This window comes from Triticum aestivum, chromosome 6B (genome assembly GCF_018294505.1).
Source record: "Triticum aestivum cultivar Chinese Spring chromosome 6B, IWGSC CS RefSeq v2.1, whole genome shotgun sequence".
NCBI lineage: Eukaryota > Viridiplantae > Streptophyta > Magnoliopsida > Poales > Poaceae > Triticum > Triticum aestivum.
In genome coordinates this window covers 25,899,987-25,925,519 of record NC_057810.1, presented here as the reverse complement: position 1 = coordinate 25,925,519, position 25,533 = coordinate 25,899,987, and the positions used below count along the sequence as shown (strand labels likewise).

General features: G+C 46.6%; 1 protein-coding gene and 1 pseudogene across 1 annotated transcript; both read right to left on the bottom strand.

Annotated features, from left to right (window-relative positions):
• Positions 1-1,616: 1,616 nt before the first annotated feature.
• Positions 1,617-9,066, bottom strand: LOC123133234 (uncharacterized). The gene is made up of 3 exons (XM_044552754.1): positions 7,836-9,066; positions 5,802-5,873; positions 1,617-3,462 (listed from the first exon to the last, which is right to left on the bottom strand). Exons 1-3 carry the CDS (start codon positions 9,037-9,039, stop codon positions 3,320-3,322), a joined length of 1,419 nt encoding a protein of 472 aa, XP_044408689.1. The 5' UTR covers positions 9,040-9,066; the 3' UTR covers positions 1,617-3,319.
• A 3,856-nt stretch (positions 9,067-12,922) lies between these two features.
• Positions 12,923-13,706, bottom strand: LOC123138671 (nuclear pore complex protein NUP50A-like; annotated as a pseudogene).
• Positions 13,707-25,533: the final 11,827 nt, after the last annotated feature.

Sequence of the window (25,533 nt, the reverse complement as noted above, 5' to 3'; positions counted from 1 at the left end):
GTAAAAAAAACCAAATAGATATGAAGAAATGAGCTTGAAGGAAACAAGAAAATGAGTTGAGTTGGTTATATCCAAGAAAGAAATATAGAAGTTGAAAAAAAGGTATCCGAAAATCCTAATCATAGTCCTTCCTTGTCGAGGAAAGTCAATTGGAATGCTGTCCATTCAAGAGTTAAAACAAACAACAGAGGTCATACTTCACAAAGGGTAATATTGTGAAGTAGTGCAGCTAGTCAAATAAAGTTAATTCAGAGATAGCTTTTAAAACATCTGATTTAGAGGCTAATGCAGAAGAAGAATAGCTAAGTCAGCTAGCTTAGACAAGCAGAGGACACAATTCTGTGTTTTTTCATATTCTTAGAGCAACTCAGCTGAAACTCTGAAAACATTCTACAGGCTAAACCATTAGAAATCTATACTCAAAACTTAGCCAACTAAATTAAATCTTCAAAAAATATCAGAGGTCATGGGCATTAGCGAGTGCATTCTTATTTTTGCTTTTCCTGATGGAAACAAAGTAATAATAATCTGGACACCACAAACCTTTACAATGAACGGATAAATTTTCCATAGCCCAGTGATTTAGTCTCCAAAAGCTATTCAACTAAACCAAAAGACACGCTTGTGACTGTATACCTCTAAAATGAATAATAGCAACATAACCAAAGTTAAATGCATGATTGTGTGACAAAGCAGAAGGTCGAATTGAATTACTGCACCACAGTGACTGGGTATTGTTCCTTGCCAATATCCTGTGCAAACTGAAACTACAAATCGTGCGAGGAAGCACCAGAAACAGGGATCCAAAACAAGAGGTAAAAGAATGAAAAGAACACCAGAGCAACTAGACTGGATATATTCCCTCCGTTAACAAAAATAAGATGGTTTGGGTAATTTAATACGGGCCTACATACGGACAGAAGTGAGTGAACACACTTAAATGTCTCTATATACATCCGAATCAGAAAAAAGTTAGAACATCTTATAATAGTGAACGGAGGGAGTATCATATAAGCTTAAAATATAGTAAAAGTAATAATTATATAGCAAGGAAAAATGGATAAACATGATGCTCAATTATTGTAGTTTTATCAAACGGGTGTACATGAAGGGCCGATGCGGTAATAGCAGGTATCCTATAGGATAAAGGTACCAAAGAAAATCACAATGGATACTCCATGTAGGAAAAAATAGCATACCACAGACAACAAAGTCTACACAAATGTTTGCCTAAAATGCACAGATAGCTAACGCTATGCTTGGTTCACCTTCAGCTGCCAACTTCTGGGTCCAAAAGCTAAAAGCTGGACCGAAGGGGGTTTCCAACAAACCAAATTCTTAAGGGTGTGTTTGGTTTGGGGGAATGAAGTGGAATGTAACGGGTTGGACCTGCACCTAGGAGTGATTCTCGTGTTTGGTTGAAAAATGGAATGGAACACACTGGTTCTGGAGAGGGATATTCCTGCTACATGGCGAACGGGGTAGTTCCTCCAAATTGGCGAGACCATGCAGAACGCCTCGCTTGCCCATGACCTCTGCCCCTCTCTTTGCCTCGATAGCCACCCATGACCTCTGCCCGCCCATCGCCCCCCCCCCCCCCCCCTCTCTCTCTTCCTGTGAGGCGGGCGTTCGTCGCCGGTGGAGGATACCGCCACCAGTACATAGCAGACTCGGGCACCACATCCGCACTCCGTGCACCAGTTGTGTCGAGCCGGCGGAGGCCAAGGAAGATGATACGAGCAAGGCCGGGGAGGCCATGCTGTCGCCGTGCTCGCGCAACACGCCGGGAAGCACCAAGCCACCACGCTTGCTGGAGCAGCCGCTCCAAGCGCCGGCTGTTGGCATCCCCTGAGCACGCCCCGCCAGGAGTGAAATCAGAAAAGAAGCACCTTTTTCTTGTAGCAATCAGATCCAAACTTTGGTATTTGGGTGGCTGCTATTCATCTTGTGCTTGAGTCCCAATCTTTTCATTTTTTGTTTTTCTCTGTGATTTGTTTTTGGCAGAGAGTGCTCAAGCGGTCAAGCCTTCGGTTCATGAATCTATGCTAACACTCATGTTCTGAAATCCAATTCAACGTTTATATGCCTTTGTTGCATGATGGATGGATGACCACTTTATTCCGCGATTTTTGTTTGACTGAAAACGAATCTAACTGAAGGTGAGATGAACGTATCCATTTTATTCCGTCTCTAAAACCAAACACCAAAATGTAACCATTCCATTTTGAGTTGCCCCTACCAAACACAAGGACAGAACCGACCAATTCTAGTGGACTGGAACGACGACATTCCATTACACTTCGTTCTGAACCAAACACACCCTAAGAAGCTGCAACTTCACCAACTTCTCCAACTTCTGGATCCAAAAGCTAAATGGTGGCCTACACTACTGATATGAGCTGGAGAACTAATCCATCGAGCAACGTACTGATGCACACAATGCAACTACCGAATCAAGGAAACTGCCGCAAATGGAAAGTACCAATTTTATAACATCCATAATTATAATACATGTAGCAAAAATAACGAACTGGTTGATTGGTACAACAGAGCATAAGATCTCACCTCGTAAAAAAATACCAATATGGGAGCACATACATATTTTGGAGAACACTATGCATCTGATATAGAAGCAAAGTTATGATTCAAAAAAAATTCAGTGTATAGCTATGGCATGCTTTGGTTTTACTGATAATCTGTTACCACGTCGAAAACTGCTTCATAAACATTCTTTTGCTTTTACTGATATGTATTGCTGCCGTACAAACAGGAAAATTAACGTTTTCGCTTAAAGCAAGGTACTACTAACTCACAAGTTCCATTCCTATCGGCCTATGTTCCTTTATTTTCTTCATTCTGTCAAATGATCATGACACCACTCATTTTTAGGAAGCTGCAAACAGATGGTAATAACAGTGAAAACTAACGAAAACTAAATTAGCATGCCCTTTTTCTTACTACGTACTGCTTACCTGCCCACTGTTCTCCTATTCAAGTCATACAACCAAGTGCTGATTTTTCTCCCAACCGGGCCTTCACACCTTTCCATTAATTGCTCAACGGAATATAACCAGTTCTTACACCACATTACAGTCAGATATGAGAAGGGAAAACCACCAAATGCTGATAAGAGAACCAAATCCAAATGAAAATGACACATGAATTTTGGAAGCACTGAGATAACTAGTTAGACGCAATTTGGAGCAGCTGGCCATGTGAATCAAATATACTGGGAGTATTTTACTTAGAAACTATTTACTTTTCATTTTCTCTAGTCTTCATGTATGAGTCCAATGTAAAAATCATATAAAAACATTAACTATGACTCTGCAATTGATGAAGTTATCATATGATTCATGGTGATACAAAGTATGCTCAGCTGAATATACAAAGGAAGCAATTTAAAAATTGTATACCTGGTGCAGACGAAAATCCTACTGATCAACTGAATCATGCGACCACCTGCATCAATCATAAAAAATAAATAAAGATTTGCAGTGGATCCAATTCTCATGTTGTAATGCAGAAAAATGTATGCAATTCTGATTTGTGCCGCTAGCCGACAAACTAACAGAAGCCCTTTACCTAAAAGGTAGCTATAACTGAAGTAGCAAGTTTTCTTCGTTCTATGTCATCTACTCCCTCCGTCCCATAATATAAGAGTGTAGTGTAAAAAACACTCCTATATTATGGGACAGAGGGAGTAACTAATAGCCAAACCAAGGTTTTCGAGCCGACGAGTCGATCTGAGGTAGCTACTCTTGAATAGTTGACCCTAGTTGCGACTAGCCGCGACTCGTGGACACGTTGTTGAGTGAACTTCTACGACTCATCGACTAGTCGTGACTAGTGGTTTGACTCAAAAACAGTGAGCCAAACTATAGATGTGTGGAGCTCCTTTCCCTAAAATGTAGTTATAACTGAAGTAGCAAATCTTCTTCATTCTATACCACCTAACTAATAGATAAACTATAGATGGGAGACGTTTACTAACAAAATATTGCTGCACAAAACAGGAAAAAAAATTAGATGGGTCCATGGGCTTGTTGCTTCACCATCGTCCATCATTGTGGATGTAAATGTAGTTGCCTTGATCCCCATGGAAGAGGCTGAGATCGACGGTTACACGCAGTGAGCCCCTATGTTTTTAAGGCGACGCCTTACCGCCTTAGGAAGGGGGGGGCGCTTTGGCGCCTAGGCAACGCCTAGGCGGGCGCTTTGGACGCCTAGGCGCCCAAAGCGGTCGATTTTCCAAAGCGGAGGGGGAGCGCTTCGACGCCTAGGCGTCGCCTAGGCATCGCCTTAGGGACGCTTTAAAAACATGGATGAGCCCCTTTCCATCACACCAGGACTACCATGACAGTGATCACCCAATACGGGCGCAGTAGCTTGACAAGGCGCCGGATACCATGGAGGAGTGCATAGAGAGTTGGGTAGGGAGGGGCTGGATTACTATTCATCATGAGGTGTAGGCTTGGACCACTCGCTTGATCGGTTCTTACCATGGAAAGGAGCACATGGCTGCTGGGCCCAAGAGTAACTAGGGCCCAGTGGAAAGCGCTAGGCAGATTAACCAACAAAGAGTAGGGTGAGAAAGGAAACTACGGAGCAGCTCTCAAGCAGGAAGACACACATCAAACGGGGATATGGCTGTGCGGAAAAGCAAAGGCAAATAAGCTAACCTAAACATCGACACAAGCAAATAAGCTAACCTAAACATCGACACAACTTGGATGGATACTGAGTATATGATCTCTTGGATAATGACATCAGCGTCTGCTCGGCCCTGCCACATACACGAAGCGGCATTTCTACCAAACCCGACACTTTGCCTCATGGCAAATGTGGGACAATGGTCGAAAAGGATTTGTGAAAAGGAGAAAGGGATGTGGTGAAAACGAAGTCGAACCCCAAAACATGACGTGATGAAAATCGGCTGCTGCAGGAGGACGGAGGCCCCACTACAAGAGAAGCAGCGACCGAATTACCAAAGTCCATCAGCTTCGATGAAAACAAACAACCAGTACCGATAAAGAAAGAAATGACTACCAGATTGAGCAACCCACAATTGCCAATCTCTGGGTAGCTCTCCCAGCCCAAGTCCAGGACCATTTGAAGAAAGTAATACATTCATACTGTACTACATGTGGTGGGATTGGATTTGCTTGCCCGATTTAATTAATGCATAAACCTGTTCAGATTTCAGAGTATACATCCCATTTTTACTGTAGCCACACTGTAGTTAATGATCTACCTAGGAAAAACACTACTTTTGGTTCCCCGACTATTGCCTTGGTTTAATTTACCCCCCAAAACTCAAAACCATGCGAAATTTGCACCCTCAGTTGTCAACTATCAAAACTATACTGGCAACACTAGAGGAAAAGAGTGCAGAGACACACGGGTTCAGAATTCCATTCAGAGTCCCAACACCCTGGAATCAACTTGTCTTATGATAGGGATAGCATAGGAAATGAGGTTCTATCTCTTACAAGTGACAACTAGTATCAACTAGCACATAGATAGTTTCCCCACAAAAAAAAAGAATACATAAGCGAGGCATACCACAGCATCATGATTGTTGTGACATTAGTGATAAGGTATGGTATGGAAGAACAAATGTCTGAGTTGAACTAGTAGTAAAATAAAGAGACAATTGACAAAGTCGCAAAGCTTTCTCTCTCTCACAGCTAAACACAAGGTGTCCACTTGGTACGAGTCATTCATCTCATTAAGAGAAATATGCAGATCATACGAAATTGCAAGGTTCACAAGATGTATGACAATATACGATTATGTACCATACAGCTGTGGTGGCTCAATTGCTGGAACAGTACTTTGCTGCTGTGTTGGCTGAACGGCTGGAACTGTACCTGTGCAGCAACCAATCTCATTAGTGATGACTACCCAAGGCATAGCTCAAAAATATTAGTAAAAATTAACTTCACCATCACCGAATTAATGACTGAACTTTCTCGAGTAAAGATAAGGTAAAATAGCTTGAGAAACCCGGCGTTTGAGCACCCAAATAAGGCTCAAGGCCACCCTAACATCGCTAAAATATGAAATTATCAAAAAAGACGCAATATTCATTTCAAATAATGTTGCATTTTCTGGTTGTTCTCAAATCACCAGATTCCCAAGTATGATCAAGCATTAATAATTACAAGTTATCGAACATTTGGAAGCTGCTAACAATACTCTCAAATGTTAAAGTAATGCAGCAGCAGAGGGAGCAAGACTAACGCGCGTCCCAGGTCGTGGGTAGCACAGTTCTAAGCCCGGTGGCACCTGCCCTAGCCCATAGGCTAGCCTCATCTTTGATTCCACGACCAATGTGTTAAAAGAAGGCCCTGGACGGTCAAAATGCAATCACATTTCGGTGCTTCCAAATCATCCCAGGCATGAGAAGCGTCGCGGAGGCGAGCCCTTTGCGCATCAGCTTTGGTGTGCCTTGCCTTGCAGCTTCAGCGCTTCCAAATCATCCACGGTGTGAGGAAAGTCGTCGGGCTGGGGATAGCAAAACAGGATCACATAATCCGCAGAGAGCGAGATGGGAAGAATCAATCTTCGAGGGTGCGCGTGACAAAGGATCCCCATCTCGGTGGCACGCTTGAACGAGCGGCCAAGAGTGTCAACGGCTAGGACGAACAACTGTGGTGACATGGGATCGCCTTGGCATAGCTCCCCAATGATGCCAAATGGTAGGCCCGGTGTCCCCATTCCGCACGGTCGACAGAACAAGAGCCAGAGGATGCCACAACAGGGGGCGCTCCAATGAGGGGTGGGGATGTTGTTGGGAGGGCCGCCGGCAAGGATTCATCGGCAGGGAGGCTGGAGGACGGCTAGGTCAGGCTAGGAAGGTAGCGGAAGGAGCATGAGCAATAGCAATATTTCCTGGGCATTGAGATGACACCTATACCGTTTACCATTGGCAATTGCACGTCAAAATGGTCATGTGTGATCGCCATATCAAACACAGAATCCAGTCCAAAAAATTATTAAACTAAAAAGAGTTGAGTAAAACCAAGACACGAGTTCCAGTAATTTAACAAATAACAATTGAGTATGAGCCTCACAGGTATAAATTTCTAACCTTTCAGTCAACATGTTAAAATGTGTGTCTGCGTGTGTGTGTTTGGGGGGGGGGGGGGGGGGTAGGATAAGCATTTATCAGCAGCACGATCATGAAACAGGCTAAGGTTTGATCGTTATTTGTAGATGTCAGCAACTTAGCCATATGTATTATTAATTGGTCATAATACAACATCAAGAGCTGGGCATAAGAAACCTGCTACATAGAATGACATGTTTACTAAGTTATATTGTTGATAGAGAATCCTCTGCTACAACGAAAAGTGTGCATGCCGAAGCAATGGAGTCCCCTATAGAGTAAGGTATACTTAAATTTAAGGTGTACGCTTTGCATGATAGGTGCCTTTGACTACACTTATCTTAATCAAATTGACCAATTATCACAATGTTTTTCTAAATGTTGCAAGAACCTGATGTTAGGACAGCAGACCAAACCCGGGGCATGTGCACACCCACTGATCAGACTAGCTAGGATGGTCCCTCGCAATGAGGTTATATAGAATGTTTGCTAACCTTTGCGGAAATGATATGATAGAATAAATAGTGAAAATATTTTGCTACCTTTCAGGACAAATACAGTTCAATTATAGAAAAAAAAACTATTAATTTTAACGATCAAGAGAAAAGGATAACTAAGTTGTTAGCAAACACTTTGAAGCACAGTAAAGACACTCCTACAACCATGTATGAACAATAAGCAGAGATTCAGCTACTCCTATGATGTAAAGGTAAGCAATTACCTGCAGTATAGAAATCTGCGAACAGATGGTAGGAATTCTCGAGTAATATTTGATTAAGTTTCCTGGACTGCATGGACTCAAGTTGAACAATGAAGGCATAGTATTGTAAATAGCCAGACACCGATATAAAAACCGCGTTAGCATCCTCGGAGTACCCCACTATAGCTCCCTTCCCTGTCTTAATCCGACGTGGCAGACCAATGATCTTGTGAATGTCAATAATCTTGTGCCGCACCCATGAAGCAACACCCTGACTACTGACCTTGCGTTTCCACATATTGAAGCTCGGATACAAAAATACAGCGAGGCCAACATTGCCATCCTCTAACCTGATTATCCGACTGTTGCCGCGGTTGATGCCCGCACTTGAAGGCCTCTCTATCACAGCTAGTCTCTGGCTATCCAAATCAAACTCGAGTATGCCATTGTCCGACCCATGCAACAACCAGTAGAGGACATTGCCCACAAGCGTGCAGGGGAGACGGTTAACCATATCGGGGAGATGGTAGACCAAACCGGCACATGGTTGCGTCGTCGAAACTTGATCTCCCCACATGCCGGTCTCTGAGGAGTAAACCCAGGCGACGGTTAGATCTTGTTTCTGTCTGGTGCCTACCAAGACAACCTTGAAGGGGCACGAGTGGCAGTCTCCGTGCACGTGGCCCTGGTCGTCGCCCGCAGCGCAGAGCACGGCTCCGCTGAAGTCGCGCACGCACTGTAAGAAATCTGACGGAATGTCCACGCTGCGGCAGTCACCGGAGACAGGATGAAACACGAGGAGCATAGGCCGAAACCGGATGACGATAAGGACCCAGCCGTGGCGGCACCCGAGCAGAACCCAGGAATTGAACGGGCCACAAAAATCGTCGCCGTCGCCGCCGGGCCGCAGGGAGAAGCGCGCGCGAGGGATGCGGTCGGGGGGGTCGAGGATGGGTGTGAAGACCAGCTTCCCGTCGCGCTTCTCGAAGAAGCCGAGGACCGGGGGTCTCCGGTGGTGGGCGACGAAGCGGCGGCGGAAGGAGGGGGCGGCGGCGACGCCTCCCCATAGCTTGGAGACGAGGGAGGCGCGGGGGAGCGAGGAGGGCATCGGGGGGAGGACGCGGAGGAGGATCTCCCCGAGGAGGTCCTCGTCTTCCAGCGGCGCGGCCGTCGACGGGTGGCGGCGGCGGAGGGCCATCTCGTCGCCGCCGGCCTGGTGGCTCATCTGGATGTGGATGTGGGGTAGGGTTTGTTTGAAACGGAAATGGGGGGAGTCAGACTGGAGGGAGACGCATAGGAGAAGTGAGGAATACACGGGCTGGCCTCACTTGAAAAGCTGGCTGACCCTTTGGATTACGGCCCAACAAACATACGAGTAGAACCTAATTACCTATGCTTTTAACCCTAAAAAATTACCTATGCTTCTTTTGCAGGTGGAAAAAAAATATGCCTATGTTTTTTTGTGAGGGTTAAAAAGATGTCTATGCTGATTTCATAATGTTAGTGTTTCTCTAAAACAACTAATGTTACAGTTTCTCTCTAACTAGTAATCGGGCACGTATTTTGCAGCAACATAAAAAAAACAGGCACGTGTAATGCACGTGTCAATTCATACAAAAAAACTCGATATGGCCAATGTTGGTAGTTTGTTACTCCCTTCATCTCATAATATAAGAGAGCGCTTCTACACTACACTAGTATAAAAAACGCTCTTATATTATAGGATGGGGGTATGTCACAAGCTTTGGAAGCAAACATTCCACTTAACTGGAATATTTAATAATTAATTTAAGGACGCAATTCTTTCAAGTAATATTGAGCATTATAATGTCTCTCGCGAAAGAAGTGTCATAGTTGCATTCACATTCCCTTAAAAAACTATACATTATTTTTCACTCCCTCCGTCTTAAAATATAAGAACGTTTTTGACACTTGCATAGTGTCAAAATGTTCTTATATTTTGAGACAGAGGGAGTAGCATTTAGTCAAATTCGTGTGGACAACCTGCAAACACATCACCCCTTTCTCTTCTCATGGTTGACCTCCAAGCATGCGTCATGTGAGACTTAGATTATGGAGCACCTGCCACGTGGTGATGCCCGTCAAAAGCGGCTTGGAGCCAGAAAGTTGAGCCAGAAAGCGTGCGGACCCGGGTCATATAAGATTTTTTTTCCCAGGCAAGGGAACAAGTAACGCTGGTGAGCAAAAATGTATTATTTTCATTCGAGGACTCACTCACCAAATTTTGACGACATTACATGTGTTGGACAGTCATGAATGGCGGAGCCTCTTTGTAGAGGACCGATGATGACTTCAGGTGGTAGAGCAAATTCGTCCCGTCTTGTTGTTCAAGTCGAGTGGAACATGAATCATGAAAATATTTCATCCTCCTATGATGTCCAAGAAAATCTCTTCATAGTTTTACTTTCTCCATCATTGCCTGCAATTTCAACATGGACATGCTTGGATCATTTATTCGATGCTCTAGTTGGATCCTTTTCGGATGCAAATTTGGTGGCGCCACGAAATGAGCATCACATGACATGGCTTGCTGGGTAGGAATTTGTTGTAGATGGATGAAATCCAAGGGATTGCACAAATAATTTACAAAACTACTAGCGAGGCGAACATCATTTCCCTTAAGGCCATGTTCGGTTACACCCAACCTCGAGAGGTTTCTAGGCCAATCCACGCAGCGCCGGGGACTAAACCTGGGCCACCCAAATTTTTTCATTCAGTTAAACCCCTCCAAACCCACACGGAAAAAATCATCCACTAGCACCCCCATGGAAGGAATCCGAGTGAAGTGCTCGTACTATCTATCCTGAGCAAGGCGACAAAAGTGACGGCAAGGAGGCAGCGGAGACAAGTGGACAGCGGCGGTGCAACCTACCCGTAGGAGAAGGGCGCTGCCCGGCTTCGACGATCTGCCGGGAAGCCCCATCGAAACCGCTTCCGCTTTGTCCAATCTCCCCAGCCGCCTTAGTACAGAGAATAGGTAGCCGCCGGAGATCTTCTGGTTCCCTCTCTAGCAGCTTCACAACTGCAGTACTAGTGGATTAACCAAACATAGATTAGGTGAGAGGGATTAATGCCTCTAGTGGAATGATTCCATGTGGGGGTTGGGTGGAGACACCCAAATTGTTAGAGATACGACACAATCGAACATGATGAACAACGAAAAATAAGCAGGAGACAGAGGATTTAACCTGGAAAACCCCTCCAACACGAAGTGGAAAAAACCACAGCGCCCGCCAACAAATCTTCACTATATTCGGGGAGGTTACAAAGTCGGAGATTTACAACTGATCAACTCATCCCGTGCGGCGGCTTACAAAGGATATATATAACACAAGTGACCTAGGTCAATACTGACCCATACCACGGGGGGCTTCTCTATGCTCCACTTGGGCCCAAGCCTATTGGCGACGGGCCTCGCTCCGCTCGCTCGTCAAAAGTTAGTGTTTCTCTTTATACTTGAATTTGGATCATGCCATAACACAAACCCTGCGAGGATTAAATTCACTAGTTTATATAATCCGTTGGAACCGAAGAAGGCACAAAAGATATATATACTCAAACATTAGAAATGCTCATATGTGGATATAGCCATGAATAAATGAACATCTGCTACTACAAATTATTGCACAATGACTAAAGCAAGGCTGAGTTTGCCGATCAATATAGGAACATCTACTAGCAAAATCCTGTAAGTAGTAGAAATCATGACCATACCGGTATACGAATCATCGACTAATTTCTTCTGGATTAGTTTTATGAAACCATCTTCAGAACAAGAGCGTGCATAGTGTTATGGAAATTTAAAACTGCAGAAAGTTCATCAAGAAGTGCAGAATTGGACAAACAAAGTATTGCACATGCATGATCTGGCACTGAATATGTACGTGACCTCGACTAGTATATCAGTATGTGAATCATCAACTAATTACATTCAATATGTACAGGATCTAGCACAAGCTCAGGTCTCATACTAGATTCTAGCATTGGACTAGACTAACAAAAAAAATTAAAACTGCAGAAAATGACTTGGGAACGAATTAAGATGGAAGATCCACCAGATCGTCGAGATCTATATATTAGCAAATTTCTTTGGTGCCTCTGCTGCAGTAGCGAGCACTGGGGTAGAACTCCCATTGTTCGTAGCACCAATGTTGAGAGAAAGGAATGATGAACCATCACTATTTAGCGCAAACAGGGGAGCATTTGAGCTTTCTTTAAGAGTCTGAAAATCCATTTCCAGCCAGCCCCATGAAAGCATTTTGGCATTGATGACTACCCTTCGTTATCAGATGATCCATCCTTAGTCCCTGATTCAGCTTCATCTTTCTTCTCATCATCATCGTTTCTGGTTTTACCTTCACCTCCAGCTTCATCTACTGCCTTCTCTATAGCATCTCCATCTTCTGTTTTGCCCTTAAGTTCTCCATACGGTGCTTCAGTTATGGCACTGGACTTGTTTTACCTTCAGTGTGAATCATGAAAATCTTTCGTCCTCCTCTGATGTCCATGAAAGTCTCTACATAGTTTTACCTTCTCTGTCATTGCCTGCAATTTCAACATGGACACGCTTGAATCGTTTATTTGATGCTCTAATTGCATTCTTTTCATATACAAATGTCGGTGGTGCCAGGAAATGAGCATCACGTGAAATGGCTGGCTGAGTACGTAGGAATTTGTTGTGGATGGATGAAGCTCGATGGATTGCACAAATAGTGTACAAAAACCACCAGGGTAGCCAACATCATTTCCCCTAAAAGATTATATGTGGATATAGCCATGAATATGTGAACATCTGCTACTACAAATCATTACACAGTGGCTAAAGCATGGCTAAATTTGCCCATCAGTATAGGAAAATCTACGGACCTACTAGCAAAATCCTGTAAGTAGTAGGAATCGTGACAAGACCATCATTATGTACATGATCTGGCACTGAATATGTACGTGATCTGAACTAATATATCAGTATGTGAACCATCAACTAATTGCATTGAGTATGTACAGGATCTAGCACAAGCTCAAGTCTCTAGATTCTAGCACTGGACTAATAAAAAATTAAGATGGAAAATCCACTGGATCGTCCAGATCTAAAGATTAGCAAATTTCTGTGGTGCCTCTGCTGCAGTGGCGAGTACTGGGGTAGAACTCCCATTGTTCGTACTACCAATGTTGAGAGAAGGGAATTATGAGCCATCAATCTTTAGCTCAAACAGGGGAGTATTTGAGCTTTCTTTAGAGCCTGAAAATCCAGTTCCAGCCAGCCCCATAAAAGCATTTTGGCCAGTTGACAAATTCATTGAGGAGAAAAGAGCTGTCGGCAATGATGACTACCCTTTATTATCAGCATCCTTCTGCTCAGATGATCCATCCTTGGTCCCTGATTCAGCTTCATCTTTCTTCTCATCATCATCGTTGCTGGTTTTACCTTCACCTCCAGCTTCATCTACTGCCTTCTCTACAGCATCTCCATCTTCTGGTTTGTCCTTGATTCCAGATATCTTGCTATTATCTTCCTTGTGTTGTTCAGACGGTGCTTCAGTTATGTCACTGGACTTGTTTTTTTTCATCCGACTCTTTCCCACTGCCATTGCTAACATCAGAAGGTGGAGGCTCTGAGACTGCCATACTTGCTTGAACAGTGGAATCACTTGGCTTGAATATAATTGCAGAGAAAGGATTTGAAGGAGCTGTTGACGGCTGCTAATTCTTAACCTTTACAAACTCTCGGGTCGCCATCACCTCCTCACAAGCTTTCTTAAATGTTCATGTCTCTTGTTCCGATGAGTTGTCATTATGCTCAGGGTGATCCTTGTTGATTTGTTTGTCTGCAACCCTCTTCCTAGAAGTTTGAGCATGTTTCTTGTCCGCCATCCTTACAAGATTTTCTACATGAAAATAAATTAGAACAAACTAAAGAGAACGTATTGCTAAATTTCTATATAAAAACAATGTGAACCATTTAATCAGAATACAAATAAGAATTCAAATATACTGATCTACAGGAGAACTCCTAATGGCAGCCAAGCTGCAGTGCGGACAGAAAATGTTTCTTCATTTTTGTGGCATGGCAAGTAGTTATGAAATTAAGCACGTACATATTGCCAAATTATGTGAAATAGCAAACTTATGTGAATAGAGCACACTAAGCTAAATTTCTCTAAATTGGTTTTCTGTTCTGGATAATTGAAATAACCAATAAAAAGTACAGTACAAGCCATTTGCAAGTGACGCAAGTAGGTTGCGGTGACAAATTACGGTACATATTATTGATATAGAAGGGAAAATAACAAAGCTGAAGTTCAATATAGCATAGTTTGAATATTCTATTCGCATGTAACAAAATTTCTTAACAAGTGAAGTTAAGGGGGGTAATCTGAACCGAAGCGAAGTTAAGGGTCGTAAAGTGAACTTTAAAACAAGTTTAGATGGGTAATATGGACTTCTCTCTCTAACACACCTTACACAAAATTCATCAAGTGCGGTATTACTTTATGAATAGCACTAAGTTTCTTTTGGAGCTCGGATACTTTGTGTCATATATATAGTGGATACTCATCCTAAATCCACATCTATGTAACATCACATGTTTTAGCTACATGGAAATAAAATCACAGATCAAACTGAAAAAAAATGGTGTACACAAGTAATCATGAGAATAGCACAATTTAAAAGCAATTTTGAAGGTCCCTATCTAAACTCAAAAAATAAAAATTGTAAGCTAATACAATGTCTTTTTCGCACCTCCACCTGTGACTAAGATAGAAAACATAAAAACAGTTTCACAACTTGACCACAAAACAAAAATATCATGCAACTCACTACATGCATGATTTAGTTGTACATCATGACCACAAATGCCAGTGGCATTCTCATAGACACATTCACCAGACCCCGCGTCGGCTCTCTCTAGCGACACATGGAACCCTTCCAGCGTTGCCACCACCACCCCCCTCCTCACCCCGCCGCCACATGAGCCTGCCGGTGAAGCCTGGTCATGCTCCAGGGAAGGTGGCGGCGAGGCATCTCTCAGGGAGTCACGGGCAGATCTAACGAGTAGGCGCATCTTGCAGCACAGCCAAATATGGTGGCCCATGAGGAGGGCGTCACGAAGGCGGGCTTGCGGCGGCCACTTGCAGCACGGCCGAGCCATTGGTGGTGCGCACGTGTGGTGGAGGTCCGTGTTGGGCATGGAGCGCGGCGGGCGCGTGTCGACGTGGCCAGTGCACGGCGAGGGCGCGGCTCTGGGGAGGGTGGTGTGGGGTGTGTGATAAGTGTGAGGGCGCCGGATCTGGCGCTCGGGCAGTACGATGACGGGCCTGGGGCAGGAAGGGGCAGCTCGGGTGCACGACAATGGCCAGAGGGGTGGCTCTGGTCGTCAGCGCGGAGTGGATCTGGTGAGGCATGTGCAAGCAGGGCGGCCTCATGTGTTCAAACAGTGGGGCGGCGGCCCCGGACCTCTTCTTCAGTGACGACGACTGTGGAGGCTGTGTGGGTAGAGCCATGGATGGGGCTCGGAGGCGTCGGTCCTCGTCAAAGGTTCGTCGGCCCCAGGTCGCGCCGGGGATGCTTGGCGCTAGCCGGTGGTTTAGCTATTGGCGCGCGGGGTGCGGATTTTGGCCAAACTTGGCCAGATCTGGCTCCTGTGGTGGCGTTTGTGGGTCAGGTTCGCGGCTATGCGTGGGACAAGTGGCGGCGGCGGGGCAACTCTGTCCGATGGCTTCGGGCTCTGGTGGTGTGGTGGTGGTTCTGGCAAGCGATGGCTCTGGTGTGCAGGTTCATGGGGAGGGATTACTTTTGCTGCTCAAGGCGAAGGCTGCTCTGGTCTGGCTGGAGCAGACATCGACGATGTAAGACAATAAGTTTTGGGGAACCAGCACAACCCTCAAGGGGTGGCTTATCTCATTATATATAATGGTTGTGTTACAATATGTACCATATACGTACATAGGTACAGAAGCTATACATAGTCTAACACCCTCCCTCAATCTTAGCCAGTTTCTAAAGAACTGAGAAGGGTAAGATTGCGCCTACAAGCCTCAAACTGTGGCAGCGGTAAAGGCTTAGTGAAGATGTCTGCAAGTTGATCCTTAGATGAGATAAACTTGATCTGGAGTTGCTTCTGTGATACACGTTCCCGTACAAAGTGATAGTCAACTTCAATGTGTTTCATTCAGGCATGAAATACTGGATTTGTAGAAAGGTATGTAGCACCGATGTTATCACACCAAAGAATAGGAGGCTGTGGTTGAGACAAACCCAACTCCTGAAGCAAAGACTGCACCCAAATAATCTCTGCAGTAGCATTAGCCACAGCCTTGTACTCAGCTTCAGTACTGCTACGTGACACAGTAGCCTGTTTCCGAGCACTCCAGGCGATCAAATTAGAGCCAAAGAATACTGCATAACCCCCCGTGGATCGCCTGTCATCTGGGCTACCAGCCCAATCTGCATCAGAGAAGGCCGAAAGGACCCGAGAGGAAGTCGGCCGAATATGCATACCAAATGTCAGGGTGAACTGAACATAACGAAGAATGCGTTTAACAGCAGCCCAATGAGTATCTCTGGGAGCCTGAAGATACTGACAAACCCTGTTAACAGCATAAGATATATCTGGTCTCGTGATCGTCAAGTACTGAAGTCCACCAACAATGCTCCTGTACTCTATGGCATCCGCAGGAGACAAAAGCTCACCATCAACAGCTGTTATCTTGTCGGTAGACGACATGGGTGTGGTGGTCGGTTTGCACTTCAGCATGCCAGCTCTCTGTAACAACTCCAAGGAGTACTTCTTCTGCGTAAGGACAAGACCAGTAGCACGAGAAGTGACCTCAACTCCAAGAAAGTAGTGAAGCTTCCCAAGATCTTTGACCGCAAAATCAGCACCAAGAGAACAGACAAGAGCATCAGCAGCATACTGAGAAGAGCTGACAAGGATAATATCATCGACATATACCAAAAGATACATAGTGACTTCTGGCTTCTGTAGAAGAAATAACGAAGTGTCAGTAGTAGACGGCACAAACCCATGAGCACGAAGGGCAGAGGCAAGGCGGGCATGCCAGGCACGAGGAGCTTGCTTCAAACCATATAGTGCTTTGGAAAGACGACAGATATAGTCAGGACGATCAGGATCAGAGAAACCAGGCGGCTGTTTCATATAAACCTCTTCCTCCAAAAATCCATGTAGAAAAGCATTCTGCACATCAAGTTGACGAAGTGACCAACCACGAGAAACAACAATGGAGAGAAGAAACCGAATAGTGGTAGGCTTGACGACAGGACTGAAGGTGTCCTCATAGTCAAGACCATGAAGCTGCCGAAAACCGCGAGCAACAAGTCGCGCTTTGTAACGCTCAATAGATCCATCCGAATGCTTCTTCACTTTGAATACCCATTTTGAGTCAATAACATTTACCCGTGGTGGTGGAGGAACGAGAGTCCATGTCTTGTTACGAAGAAGAGCATGAAACTCCTGCTCCATAGCCTCTCGCCAATGTGGAATGCGCAGGGCAGCCTGATATGAGCGAGGCTCAGAAGATGGATCCGCAATAGCAGCAGCCAAACAAGCAGCCAACCAAGCAACCGTACCATCCTTACGTTCCTTAGGTTTGAAAATGCCACTGCGACTGCGTGTATGTGGTCGGGACACAGGAACCACCGAGGTCGACGGAGCAGCCTGCAACGGGCTGGAGGACGGCGACGTTGACGAGTCAGCCGGTGACGAGGAGCCAGTCACGGTAGCCTCGGACTCGGTTGGCGAAGAAGGCCGACCCACCGGCGAAACCGGCAGAGCAGACGAAGCAGCTGGCGACTCCGGCATCACAGACCGGGCCGATGGCGAGCTCGGCATAGTGGGCCGTGGCGCGGCCGGTGTCGCGGGCCGATCCGCTGATGAAGGCGACGTGAGGACCCGAGCCGCGGGCGAAGACGGCGTGACGGGCCGAGCCGCAGGCGAAGACGGCGTGACGGGCCGAGCCGCGGGCGACTCGGCGGCCGCTGGCGAAACGGACCGAGCAGTGGAGATGCTCGGCGCGACGGGCTCGTCGGGTGACCATGCATGGGCACGCGAATCGATGCCATGCAACATAGGGCGATCGACGTGCCCACCAGAAGACGACGATGATGATGGTGAATCCTCCAACAGCTCCAAACGAGCTCCACGTCCGGTTCCTGCACCATGGTTAGGTAACATCAAAGGAGAGTATGCAACATCATCAAATTGGTCAGAAGCAACAGAGGATGAATGCAGGGATGGTGGTTCGACAGTGGACACAGGAAGGTTGGCAAAGGGAAAAACATGCTCATCAAACACGACGTCCCGAGATATATAGACACGATTAGTGGGAACATGAAGACATTTGTAACCTTTATGAAGAGAGCTATAGCCAAGAAAAACACACTTCTTAGAACGAAACTCAAGCTTGCGCTTGTTATATGGACGAAGATGCGGCCAGCAAGCACACCCAAATACCTTGAGAAAGGTATAATCAGGTTGTTCATTAAGGAGAACCTCAATGGGAGTCTTCATGTTTAAAACACGAGTAGGAGTACGGTTGATGAGAAAGCATGCAGTGGTGAAAGCATCACTCCAAAACCGAAACGGAACAGATGCATGGGCCAAAAGAGTAAGACCAGCTTCAACAATATGACGATGCTTACGTTCGACTGAACCATTCTGCTGATGTGTATGTGGACATGCTAAACGATGAGCTATCCCAAGCGACTGAAAGAAAGAGTTGAGGTTGCGATACTCGCCCCCCCCAGTCTGACTGGACATGAACAATTTTGTGCTTGAGAAGACGTTCAACATGTTTTTGAAACTGAACAAAAATATCAAACACATCAGATTTGCGTTTAATAAGGTAAAGCCAGGTAAAGCGACTATAAGCATCAACGAAACTGATATAGTAATTATGACCACTGACAGAAGTCTGAGCAGGACCCCATACATCTGAAAACACAAGTTCTAAAGGATGTTTCACCTCACGACTGGACTCCGAAAAAGGAAGTTGATGACTCTTCCCCTGCTGACAAGCATCACACACTGCTACATCTTTATGACTAGACAAACTAGGAAGCTCATGACGACGCAAAATATGACGGACAATAGGTGTGGCCGGGTGACCAAGACGAGCATGCCACTGTGACGGAGAGACCCGAACTCCACTGAAAACACGAGCGACACCAGGATGCTCCAGACGGTAGAGGCCCTGGCACAACCGCCCACTAAGAAGAATGTCCCTCGTGCCCCGATCCTTAATAAAAAGATCAAAAGGGTGAAATTCACAAAGCACATTATTATCACGTGTGAGTTTAGGAACTGAAAGAAGATTACGGGTCACAGATGGAACTCGAAGAACATTGCGAAGCTGAAGACTCCTATTGGCATTTCTAGTGAGAAGAGATGCTTGACCAATATGAGAGATGTGCATACCTGCTCCATTGGCGGTGTGGATCTTGTCGGAGCCATGATAGGGTTCACGAGTGTGAAGCTTCCCCATCTCGCTGGTTAGATGCTCTGTCGCCCCAGAGTCCATGTACCAGTGTGGATCGATGGAGTAGGACTGAGTGTGTCCGTGTTGCTTCTGCGGCGCGGGACGATCAGCCATGGCGACCTGACGGGCATTGTTGCGTGTATCTTTGCCGTCATTGCCAAGACCAAGGAAGCTTCGCTGGAAGCGCTTATGACACTTGGAGGCCCAGTGCCCATCGCGGCCACAAAGCTGACACACACGTGGACCGCCAGCCCCCGGTAAGGTCGCCGTAGGTGGGGGGGCCGAGGCGGGCGACGGTGGCAGCCCCAAGGGAGACCGGGATGGTGAAGAAGAGCGGCCACCCTTGGTGGCGGCGTTGGCCGAGAGGGAGCCAGTGCCCCTGGTGCGGCGAGTCTCGACCCGTTGCTCAGTGAGAAGGAGCCGAGAGAAAACCTCGTGTGCCAGCATGGGTGTCGAGTTGCCCCGCTCGTTGATGATCTCGACTAAGGCATCATACTCCTCATCAAGACCATTGACAATAAACGAGTTGAACTCGGAGTCGGTGAGGGGCTGTCCAATGGAGGCCAATGTGTCGGCGAGGCCCTTGACCTTGTTGTAGAACTCAGTGGCAGTGGAGTCAAGCTTCTGACACTCTCCAAGCTGACGACAGAGTGCAGAGACACGAGCCTGGGACTGCACTGCAAAGGTGCGCTCAAGGATGGTCCAGGCCTCATGAGACGTCTTCGCGAAGACAACAAGGCCGACAACTGCCGGCGAGAGCGACCCCTGGATGGAGGAGAGGTTCGCCTGGTCCTGCCCCGTCCAGACGCGATGGGCCGGATTGTAGACCGGACCGTGCACGCTGTCTACCAGTGCGGGTGGGCAGGGAAGCGATCCGTCGACGTAGCCTAGCAGGTAGTGACTCCCCAAGAGCGGGAGAACCTGCGCACGCCAGAAGATGTAGTTGTCGGCGGAGAGCTTGATGGTGACGAGATGACCGAAGTGAAACGGCGGCGGCGAAGACAATCCCATCGAGGAGGCTGCCTGGGGTGCAAACACCATGGAGGCAGCCGGAGGCACCGAAGCCGATGCGGGAGGAGGCGGGACCGCAGCCAGGGCGGGCGCCGCAAAGCTCGCGGCCGGTGCGGACGCCGCAAGGCCCGCGGCCGGGGCGGACGCCGCCAACCCCGCCAGCGGGGCAGTGTGATCCGCTTGCGGCAGGAGCGGCGGGACGACGCCTGCGGAGTCCGCAGCGGACGGCAGCGCCGCGGTGTGGACCACGAGGTCACGCCCAAGCGAGGGCGCCGGCGGCGTGGAGAAGACGGAGCCGATGCTCCTTGTCCCGATCGGAGCCGGAACAGAGACGGCATCGAGCGGGAGGTTGAGCAGAGCCGCAAGAGAGGCCGGGAGGAAGCCCGCAGCAGTGGAACCGGTGGTGGCGGCGCTCGACATGGCGGCGGCGCGATCGGTGGCGCGGCGGCGGCGGTGAAGGCGGCGGCGGCTGCGGCGGCGGTGCGGGTATTAGGGTTTAGAAGCGGAAGAGATCGTAACCTAGCGTGATACCATGTAAGACAATAAGTTTTGGGGAACCAGCACAACCCTCTAGGGGTGGCTTATCTCATTATATATAATGGTTGTGTTACAATATGTACCATATACGTACATAGGTACAGAAGCTATACATAGTCTAACAGACGACGCCTGTGGGAGCTGGACACCTTCTTGGAGGCCTTGTCCTCAGAAAGCATATGCCGTCAACTCTCACACTCCGAGGGAAACCCTTCTTCCAAGTCCCTCGAGCATAGATAGTGGCGCTTAGGTGTCGTGGCCCTTCTTGGAGCCATCGTCTTGGAGTGATCTTGGCTTGAGAGCCATCGGCTCGGGTGGTGCACGGCCTCGGGCCCGGTGTGGAAGTCGGAGCGGTGGCTCCAGATCTCGTCGTCATGGAGGGTACCAGCATTGGTCACGTGGGTGGCAGTGTTGTTGGCCAGCCTGCATTACTAGGGAAATGCTTATACACAGGACCTCACCAGTAGCGCCCTTTTTATAACAAAGCGCTGCTACTAAAGGACGGTAGCGCTTGTGCCTGAAGAGCGCTGCTACTATGCATATAGCAGTAGAGCTTTGGTTATAGAACGCACTACTACTATAATTGCCAAACCGTTGCAGGTAGTCTAGGTATACTAGTAGCGCTCATACGTAACAAGCGCTACTGCTATTGTATAGCAATAGTGTTGTCCTCTAACCAGCGCTACTGCTTAGCAGTAGAGCAGTAGCGGTGATTGCTCACCAACGCTACTACTACGGGTACCTTATCCACACCCCGGCCCGCGCTCGTCCCTCACTCTTCCCTCTCACTCTCACTCGCCCAATACTACTCCATCGCGCGCCATCGCCGCCATCGCCCCCAAGGTACCTGCCTCCCTCCCTCCCTCCTCCTCTCGCCGCCCTCGTCTCTCCCTCCTCCCACGTCCCTCCTCTCTCCTCCCTCCTCACGCCGGCGGCCCTCGCTCCTCCCTCCTCTCCCTCGTCCGACCGCCGCCCTGCTCCCTGCTCCCTCCTCCCACTGCCCTCCTCTCTCCTCCCTTCCCCAGCCGCCTGAAGCCCTCACTCCTCCGTCCTCCTCCTCCTCCCACTGCCCTCCTCTCTTTGTATAAAAATTTAGGTATAATTTTTTAGTAAAACAATTTAGTAATAGAAATTGTTAGGTAGAGAAATATATTATGCTATGTGAGATTATTTTAGTAAATGTATGTTTTCTGGATAGAATTGCAAAAAATAAGTAAATGTAGGTCTTTTGAATAGAATAGGAATTTCTAAGTTATCTGAAATTAGGGCATTTTTCTATGGTTCAAGAAGTAGACAGTAGGTAAAACAAATGAGGATAATAATGTTCTTAGGGTTTAGGAAACAAATTCCAGACAATTGAAAATTTTATTTGGAATCAAATTGGATATTTACTTAATAGCTTGTGGAGTTTCACTAAGTCCTAAGATGACGATAATAATGTTTTTGTGTATATTTTATTTTTGTAGAAATGAGCCCCTGCATCATCCCAGTCGTCGTCCCCGTCACTGACCCCCTCCGACCTCGAGGTGAGACCAGCCACAACATGTTGTTAATTTAATTTAGGTATTTTAGGTGTTTAATCTCAGAATAATGTAGTATGAACCCTAGTTATGATCGAACCATGTTCAAAATGTAGGTTCTTAATTAGATGTAGTTAATAGAATTTAGGTGTTTTAGGTGTATTTAACAAAATTCTAGGTTAATTGGTTTTGAAGTGGACATGTCATATTTTGAACATGTCACATTTGTTGTTATTTTTTCAGTTAAAGCATTTATTCCCGCATCGACGTCGACGATGCCTATCCCGCATCCTCGTCGTCGACTCGGTGGAGGAGGCCTGCTTGACCAGAGGGGCCATGTCGGGGACTGGGCTCCGTCGGGCTGCTACAGGGAGGTGCTACCTTCCGGGGGTGCAACTTGGTGAGGAGCCAGCCCGTTCTTGACTCGAACCTTCTTTGGTGGCAGTCGCGTGGGCCATTGACGATGCGGAGGCTTTCGCCCCCTGCGGAGGTGGTACGTCACCGTGTCAGCGAGGAAGATGAGCACGTCCATTGCTACATGGTTGCGTTGGAGGGCAGGTTCGACAATACCTGGCAGGTTCTTTAGGGATCTCACTGGAGCTATGGTCCTATGATAGTTCTTCTCTTTGGGTGTCCACCGCCAGCGCCCATACCCGTCATTCACTAGGGTTGTAGCTATATTAGTGATGTTATATGTATGATACAATTCGATATGTATTAGTGATAATATTCGACGATGTACGAACGCAAGAGATGATTTAGTTTTGCTTATTGAATGCATACTAATTTGAATACTAATTTTGAAATGTTTTAGTTTTGCATATTAGTGATAATATTCGACAATCTACGGAGCCCCTGCGTCATCCCCGTCGTCGTCCACGTCACCGACCCCCTCCGACCTCGAGGTGACCATCAAGTTTGAATGCTCATATGATGTAGATATAAACAAGTATATGTTGTGTTGCTTAAATAGGATATGTGCTTGCCCAAGTGGCTGGCCATGTTTGCAGGTAACACCTTCAAGTGGCCTAAGTATTGCCGGAGTGTTGATTAATCTCCGTTCCGACAAATTTCAGGCGCTCGATATGTCTCTTTTTTAGCAAAGGTCATGCCGGATTTTTCAATGAATTTTGGCATGACTTGTGCCAGAATATGCAGGAAATATCGAGTGGTCTGTATTTTCTAGAAAGATAATGAAACGACATTTTGGGTTGACTTTAAGTCTGTCGAGGCTCCATACATGAAAATCAAAAAATGAATGAGGGAGAAAGCCTGCACCATATAGGAGAGAGGAAGAATCCCGACTATTATCGTGGGGGTCTTTTCTCCTTCTTCTCCTTGTGCTAGACCTTTGTTATGTACTAGGGAAAGGAGGAGTAACGACCATCACCGACGGACAAAAACTCAGTGAGGGAGTGTGTCCACCATATATGATAGAAGAAGAATGCCGACGGTTGTTGTGGGGGTCGCTTCTCCCTCGTTCCCGTGTGCTAGACATTTTGGTTTCATGCTCTCACGGACGAAGGGGGGAGCGACCATCACCAAGGGTCGAATATATACACCACGTGAGTTGAGAGTTTTCAAAAAAACACTCGATGGACTGATAGTCAACCCATACTGAATAATAATGATCTAATTTAGTTTTTGTAGTACATATATTGAATTTTAGAAGTTTAATATTTGAATTATGAACATAGGAAATGTCGTCAGACAACGAAAGTCTCGCGGAGTGCTCTTGGAGCGGCGACGACCGGAGTTTCTATGACAGGCCTCACCTGGTAGAAGGTCGACGCTTCAGCATTAAGCTCCAGTAGACCTTCGATGTTGAAATGGTACGCAATGACACAAAGTGTTTTTTCGTAATTAAGCTTGACTTCTACTTCTTTAACGTGTAATTTTCTTCTTTTACAATTCGACTAGCTTATCCCATGCCATGCAAGACGCTATGTCTTGGAGCTGATGGATTTTGAAGATCATGAAAAATATGGAAACAAAGATAGTTCACCGAAGGACCCATCATGCACTAGTAGAAAAAGGGCCTATTGTCCCGGTTCATAAGGGCCTTTAGTCCCGGTTCTGGAACCGGGACTAAAGGATTGTTACTAAAGCCTCCCTCTTTAGTCCCGATTCTTACACAAACCGGGACTAAAGGCCGTCCACATGGCCGCTGCCTGGAGGTCCACCTTTAGTTTCATGACTTGTGCCAGAATATTTAGTTTCATGACTTTAGCTGCCTGGAGGAAGAATCTCGACTATTATCGTGGGGGTCATTTCTCCTTCTTCTCCTTGTGCTAGACCTTTGTTATGTACTAGGGGAAGAAGGAGTAACGACCATCACCGACGGGCGAAAAATCAGTGAGGGAGTGTGTCCACCATATATGGGAGAAGAAGAATGCTGACTGTTGTTGTGGGGGTCGCTTCTCCCTCGTTCCGGTGTGCTAGACTTTTTGGTTTCATGCTCTCGCGGACGAAGGGAGGAGCGACCATCACCAACGGTCGAATATATACACCACATGAGTTGAGAGTTTTCAAAAAAAGACTCGACGGACCGATAGTCAACCCATGCTAAATAATAATGATCTAATTTAGTTTTTGTAGTATATATATTGAATTTTAGAAGTTTAATCTTATAATTATGAACATAGGAAATGTCGTTGGACGATGAAAGTCTCGCGGAGTGCTCCTGGAGCGGCGACGACCGGGTTTTCTGTGACAGGCCTCACCTGGTAGAAGGTCGACGCGTCAGCATTAAGCTCCAGGAGACCTTCGATGTTGAAATGGTACGCAATAACGCAAAGTGTTTTTTCGTAATTAAGCTCGACTTCTACTTCTTTAACGTGTAATTTTCTTATTTTACAATTCGACTAGCTTATCACATGCCATGCAAGACGCTATGTCTTGGAGCTGATGGATTTTGAAGATCATGAAAATATGGAAACAAAGATAGTTCACCGAAGGACCCATGATGCACTAGTAGAAAAAGAGCCTATTGTCCCGGTTCATAAGGGCCTTTAGTCCCGGTTCCAGAACCAAAGGATCGTTACTAAAGCCTCCCACTTTAGTCCCGATTCTTACACAAACCGGGACTAAAGGCCGTCCACATGGCCGCTGCCTGGAGGTCCACCTTTAGTCCCG

Excerpts from the sequence above, each read along its gene's own strand:
- LOC123133234 (XM_044552754.1), bottom strand. The coding sequence starts at position 9,039 with ATGAGCCACCAGGCCGGCGGCGACGAGATGGCCCTCCGCCGCCGCCAC. Across the intron at positions 5,874-7,835 it reads CGCAGATTTCTATACTGCAG|GTACAGTTCCAGCCGTTCAG; the intron begins GTAATTGCTTAC and ends GTTGCTGCACAG. Across the intron at positions 3,463-5,801 it reads TGAGCCACCACAGCTGTATG|GTGGTCGCATGATTCAGTTG; the intron begins GTACATAATCGT and ends TGATTGATGCAG.